Genomic DNA, 6,554 nt, shown 5'->3' with positions numbered 1-6,554 from the left:
GTACAGTCAACCAAAAAAATAAAAATCTTACAAGAAAAAAAAGAAAATATACATAGTGATACATTTTGAAATTTAGAGAGAATGATAGAGATAGATCTTATGAGAGAAGACGAGAGGAGAGATAGAGAAAAAAACTTGTGTATGAATTATAAACTTTAAAAACTTATCCAAATATTTGGGTTGAAACAAATACAATTTATAGGTTTACTATAAGCTTTAATGTATGTATTTTAATGAATCACATTAAAATTCTATTGAAAATTCGAATACATATAGATGACTCTTTAAAAGTTAATATTGAATACCAGATTTATTTTTTAAAACTACAAGGAAGTCTATTTTGAATATCACTATCTATGTCTTCATTTATTTAAATTTATGTTCCGTTTCAAAGATGACCAGAGACAAACTATTACATCGCAACAAGGAATGGATATCTGAAAAAAAAACCATCAACAAGACAAATAAAATACAACATACATCAGAAGAAGATGTAGTTGGATACATACATACATACATACTATAGTTTGAAGATTCCCCGAACATACAGCTGTCACCAATCTTTGTTTCCCCCTCTTCAGGCTACCATAACAGAACAGTTTTAAGATGAAGTGCCGAGTTGATTCCCCTGTTTTGGTGTGCTATCTGATTTGATTTGTATTGCTGGGCTATTAATTATCTGTATGAACCATTTTAAATTTAAATTTGGATATGATTAATGGAATCCTCTTTTGCCATAATATACATGCATATGTCCCAACAAGCATGGTTTTGGGCTCTTGATATAAAACGGTTTTTCATCTTACCCTACTGTATTACTTATTCACCAATCGGTCAAAAACAAACTGTTGATTCATACATCAATCTGCATTATGTATGGTACAAAAAGTAATATTCTCGTGCAACAAAGAACGTGCACACTCGAATTACCTCACAAGTTTAAACTAGATAGGCAGACAACGAGAAATATTATGGAACTTTGACAAGTTTCTCTTGCGCCTGTATTTGAATTCCCAGGCTACACAAGACTTTAGTTTTGCGAGGTTCTAGCATGGTTCAACATATTCCTCATTTTTTGTATCCTCATTTCTAAATTAGATACATTCTCAAAAGTGAAGGGGAATCAGTCTCACCATAAGCATGGTGCCGAATTTTAGATACCAGCCGATATCTATGAGCCAAGATTCCAGGCAGGGCTCATTCTCTTTCTCCTTTCGTTGAAGCTACGACTTGAAAGCAACCTCGGAAGGCAACATTGTGCAGACTTCACTGAGTTTTCGTCTGCTTCGAACAATCCATTGGGAGTTCTTTCACTACTGCCCCTAGAGTTAGCTCCAGAGAGATAAGGGGTCCCATTTGTAGATTTTGGATATTGGAGGACTACCCCTGTCGCCCTAGTTTCGACATTTGCAGGAACCGCATTTCCCCACCCTGTCGTATTTTCTTCATTGACGAACTGGTCAGCATGTAAGTTCTCTTTAAACAGCTCAGAAAGTCTCTTTTTCTTATCCGGGCTAGATGGCGAAGGTATGGAATCAAGAGTTCCTTCCACAATGAAGGAATCATTTGCTCGTGGGTTACCAACTGAGAAGCTGGGGTGAACTGGAGTATTCCCCTGAGAAGGCGTGAAATCTGCAAAGAAAAGGTACCATTATGCAGGGTTAGTTTCATGAAAAGTACAGAAAATTTAGGATCTTAATGCTTGTTGGGGCCTTGGGGGAGGATGGTGGAAGCCCAAGGTCAAATTTCGTTTGCAAAATACAAATGCTGTTGGATTTTTTCCTTACCACCATTAACACTGAGAAAGTCATCTTCCCCATCTGAATCTAACCAAGGTTGAGAGTCAAAGAAGGCTTCCTCTTTGCTACCTGCATAAAAATCAAAACCATATCACGTCATATCACAAATGGATCCGTGAAACATTACACATCAGAATGAAGTGGAGAACAGAAACCAAAGAGTTCTAAATGTAGGCCTTTTTTAAGCCACAACTCAAACCGTGTAAAATTGGCATCCAATTAGCTTCATTGTTCGAAACATAAAGAAACGAACTCGGCACCTATGCTAGATGAAACTTACAATAACACAGAGAACAACAGAATCTAAGGAGTGACAATGTTTAACAACATAGTTTTTGTCCATTAATGTACTTGAAATATCAATTTAAAAAATGTTCAAAATATTTCAGAAGTGTAATTAATAAATTAGGTACAATGAAGCACTGTGACATGTCTCTGTGTTCAATATCTGTGGTCTAATAACTTTAGATTAATGAACTCTTTAGGCAGGTTAAATACCCATTCTTTAAATCATAAAACATCATAAGACATACATCATAAACGCCTAGCGAGTTCAAAAAATCAAATCTTTGGAGTGGTGGATCATATGGGATCGTGGAAAAGAACAAACTGCAGACATCATAAGGATGAAATTATGATTGCCATACCGGAGCGCGAGCAGTGGGACTTGGTTGGAAGCTCAGCGACGGCGTTGAGCATGACCTTGTCATTTTTGGAGCCGAATGAGAAGCGGGGTCTGACGGCCGACACACACGAACCCATCCCATCAACACAAACTAGTCTACAAAATCACAAATTTGCCATTATATTTGGTCTGGGTGAGAAGTAGCTTAACGTTGCTGCTGCCATGAGTGAAGTAGAAGTAGAAGTAGAAGTAGAAGGGCCGGGATTAAAGTGGGGTGTGAAAACTCAACCAAGGTAGTTGAAAGGTTCCACAAAATTAATTGACATTAATGACTTTTGATACAATATTATTATTGCAAGTCTTTCCTTGTTCATCACATCCCACCCGAAATCTTCATCTTATTATTGCTAATTAAATACATTTTTTCACTATAAGTTTATCTGTTCTAGAAATCAGAAATTCCAGAAACTTAATTTTGTTATATTAACAGAATATTCATTTGGGGTGGGTCCATATTGGAAATTAATGTGTTTTGAAAAAGAAGAAGAATACAAAAATTGCATACAATTATCATAATCCTGTGTTAATTTTCATTGTGTTGAAAAAACCAACCTTTCTCCGGTCTTGAAAGGGATGTCACCATTTTCCCACGATAAATACTTTTTTTTTTTAAAAAAAATAATAAAGGAAAAGAACTTGATTGTAAAATAGTTTCAGAATAATATAATACAATTTCAGAAGAATATAATAAGTTGTGGTGTAAGATCCTTATGATAGATAACACATATATAATTTTGATTTACATGGTGTGTGTTTGTATAATATATTTTTTTATTTTTATTTTTCGGCATTTACGATAATTTCCTTTTTCAGTTAATTTAATTTATATTAAAATAAAAATAATATCATTATTTTCACAATTTATGAAAAGTCTGACGACAATTTATGAACTTGCCATACTATCAGACCAAATCGTCAGTCCGATGGCGTGAAATTTCATATAGAACTAGTAAAATTTCATACACGACGTAAATTAAATTTTTTTTTGAATATAAAATATAGGTTTATCTTTATTTAAAATAACTTTATATATGTAACATAATGAGATTACAGTAAATTTATTTAAAGTTAATGCTTGAATTTCTAATTTATTGTGTTTTTTAATCATTGGTTTATTATAATTTGTTTTATTTAAAAAATAATTTTATTTTTGGGGAAAAATTGTTATGCATGAGAGATCAATTCACCAAAAGTAGATATTATTGATGTCTCAACTTTAATAATATAATATATAGTAAAAAATAATTTGGTACACAAACTATTGATAAGTAGACAATTTTAATATATGTACGATTATAAATAACTCAATTGATACACGATTCAATTAAAAAATCGATTTTACCTTATATTTTTATATTTAAGAATTTTGGTACATTCAAGTGCCTGACACGCGCTACATAGCAAACAATGTATATGAACTTCTGATTAAATGGCAATTGGATAGTTTATTTTTGCAAAAGGTATAATTGAAAGTAATTTTTCTAGGTTTCTTGCTAAATCTCTTTTATTTTTTTTATGCACAACTACTGTTAAGGAACATATGTAGCAAATTAGGGAAATTATATTTAAAATTTTTGTAATGTCAGCATTTAGTGTTTAAAATTCAATTAAAGTTTAAAAATAAAACATTTTATTTTAAAATTGTACTCAATTTTTTTACAAAAATATCGACTTTTTTTTTTTTTTTTTTTTTTTTTTTAAGTTTCGAAGTGGATTGACCTTATTTTCTACGCTCGCCTTTAATAGATGTGTTTTTTTTATCATTGTTACATCTCAAATTTTATTTACACACAATTGAAATAATTATCTAAACTTGATAATTTTTATTATTTTCAAATTAATGATTTTTTCCTTATTCAGAGTGATATATAAAAATTTGATAATATAGGTAGATAATAAGAAGAAGAGTGCTATTTACGCTAAAAAAATGTTAATAACATTATTTATCTTTAAACTAACTTTCCTTATATTAAAAAATTGGTTACTCTACAAAAAACTCAAATACAATCTTTTGAACTAAAGTATGGGGAGTGTTATTACTTTTGCTTTCATCTTAATTAAGAAACGTAACTCTCATCTTAATAATGTTCACTTATTTTAAGAATGGAGAGCTAAAGTCATCAAAGTAAATAGAACCTTATCGGTTTGATGTTGCATCATCTTCTTCAAAATCAAGAATGGTCAAATGATGGAAAGTGAACTAGCATCTCAACAAATTTATCGAAGAAAAAACTAAATGATTGTACTTGGTAGTAAGGGCAAACAAGAAGGCAAAATCCCCACACAAGGAAAACAGATGGCGGTGATAAAAATAAGAACTTTTCTTGTCAATCTTCATTGCTGTTAATGATTAATCTCAGTACGAAAAAAACCGAGAACTTGAAGAAAATAGTAATAGAAAACAACACGGGCTTGTTTCACTCTGGTGTAATTGTATCTACAAGAATATTGGTGTGGTAGAGTTTGTTGAATTGTTTTTGTAGCGAGTATATCCAGTTTTGATTTAAGAGACGTGTAGAGTTCTTTTTGTAGCATATTTTCACCGAAATGAGTGTAAACTGACGAGCCGACAGCAGAATTTTGCAAAACGATAAGTTACATGAGATTAAATGAGTAAATTTTATGGTATAGCATCTTTCTTGGAAAATATTTTTGCCCAATTAATAAGCTTTGTGTGTCAGATATTGCATTGCATTCTCATGTTTTTCCGTTTGTTATTTTAGTTTGGTTAAAGTGGGTTGTTTAATGATCGGAACCCTTTCGGTGTTTCTGTCAAAGGTTCTGAAAACAGAGAAGATACAAGCGAAACGGCCGAGGGAACAACAGTTTTGTAAGGTCAATAACATGTACATAAAAAGGAAATTCGTTTGCAACAAATTCTTCGTGCGTGTGCATCAAAAGCAATCTCAAGAAGAGAAAAGAGAAAGCACAGGGAAAAAAAAACACAACTTAATGCCTATACATATTATTCCTACTGACATCACATGGTTCTCTCATCTCCGCCACTTTCAGCAGCCGAATTTGCTGGTTCGCATGCAATACAGGGCCAAGGGGTTTACTCACTGTTCATCCATATGTCCCGAAGAAGTCGATATCTTACGGCATTTAGGCTTCCATTCTTGTTTGATATCCAAGTAGGCTTTACAGAAGATGGAGATGACTGGGAGAAGTCAAGGTGGACAGATTTCAATGGTGAATCTAATTCATCAAGCTCATCATCGCTCGTCTGAGATTTCTTGAGTAGCGAGGATCCATTTCGTGTCAGCAAAGAATGGCCATCACTTTCACCTGAGAAGCCGGCAATAGAAGAAGCTGATGGTGGCTCATACACAACTGGTGCTGCCGCACATGGGAAGGTCATAATGGAATCTTCCTCGGCATCGAAAGAATCCTGAGAGTTCATTATAATGGACCATACTTTCATGAATCAATAATTCCACTGTAACGAATGCAAGTACCATCGAAATGGTAAAAGAAATGCAGCAAGGAGAAAGAAACAAAAAATTAATGATATAAAAATTAAGGTTCTTCACAGATGATTCTACCCAGGAATTCAAGGCCTCAAGCACAACTCCAGGAATTGGGTCAGGACAAAACTCATCTGGGATGAAACAGTTGAGAACCCTTCTTATTAGTGGAGGACCAAATGTTGGACAAACCTAGGGCCACAAACAAAACCTAGTGAATAAAGAAACCACGATGCAATTTGGCTTAAAAATGTTCCAAGGTACAAGCTAAACCTCTTTTCTAATTGTTTGACTCAATAGCATATCCTTTGGAAGCATCATAAGATCACTTAGTGCATTGAGAAGATGGAAAGGCTTTGATGTTGTATCAGATGATCTTTGCTCATCATCATCAGCGGTTTCTGAGCCACTCTCGTTTTCAGGCAATTCATCATCATCAATGCCAAAGAGATCTGTAAGCCATCTAGACCAATGTCCAATCTGTTATATTCAACACATGGATTAATAAGATGGTTCAAGGTGCCATGCACCTTCCACGGCAATCAATAGCAAAACATAAACGAAGATAATTTGGGGAAGCCAGTATCAACGTAGATTGCTCAA

At 33.5% G+C, this 6,554-nt stretch overlaps 2 protein-coding genes across 2 annotated transcripts in view; both read right to left on the bottom strand.

Moving 5' to 3' along the window:
- Positions 1-967: 967 nt before the first annotated feature.
- Positions 968-2,746, bottom strand: LOC140976445 (uncharacterized protein At3g27210-like). The gene is made up of 3 exons (XM_073440597.1): positions 2,447-2,746; positions 1,788-1,868; positions 968-1,632 (listed from the first exon to the last, which is right to left on the bottom strand). Exons 1-3 carry the CDS (start codon positions 2,559-2,561, stop codon positions 1,172-1,174), a joined length of 657 nt encoding a protein of 218 aa, XP_073296698.1. The 5' UTR covers positions 2,562-2,746; the 3' UTR covers positions 968-1,171.
- A 2,755-nt stretch (positions 2,747-5,501) lies between these two features.
- Positions 5,502-6,554, bottom strand: part of LOC140977408 (uncharacterized) — a 1,253-nt gene continuing 200 nt past the window's right edge. Inside the window, exons 2-4 of the mRNA XM_073442154.1 lie at positions 6,225-6,431; positions 6,030-6,143; positions 5,502-5,875 (exon numbers count right to left, since the gene is read on the bottom strand). Of these exons, the coding sequence (XP_073298255.1) occupies positions 5,540-5,875; positions 6,030-6,143; positions 6,225-6,431 (657 nt within the window). The 3' untranslated portion in view covers positions 5,502-5,539. The remainder of the gene's footprint in view (positions 5,876-6,029; positions 6,144-6,224; positions 6,432-6,554) is intronic.

The sequence above is a fragment of the Primulina huaijiensis genome, chromosome 5 (assembly GCF_012295235.1).
Source record: "Primulina huaijiensis isolate GDHJ02 chromosome 5, ASM1229523v2, whole genome shotgun sequence".
NCBI classification, from domain to species: domain Eukaryota; kingdom Viridiplantae; phylum Streptophyta; class Magnoliopsida; order Lamiales; family Gesneriaceae; genus Primulina; species Primulina huaijiensis.
Note: the sequence above shows the minus strand (reverse complement) of the source record. Positions and strands in the feature narration are given on the sequence as shown.

Excerpts from the sequence above, each read along its gene's own strand:
- LOC140976445 (XM_073440597.1), bottom strand. The coding sequence starts at position 2,561 with ATGGGTTCGTGTGTGTCGGCCGTCAGACCCCGCTTCTCATTCGGCTCC. Across the intron at positions 1,869-2,446 it reads GTCCCACTGCTCGCGCTCCG|GTAGCAAAGAGGAAGCCTTC; the intron begins GTATGGCAATCA and ends ATTTTTATGCAG. Across the intron at positions 1,633-1,787 it reads CTTTCTCAGTGTTAATGGTG|ATTTCACGCCTTCTCAGGGG; the intron begins GTAAGGAAAAAA and ends TTTTCTTTGCAG.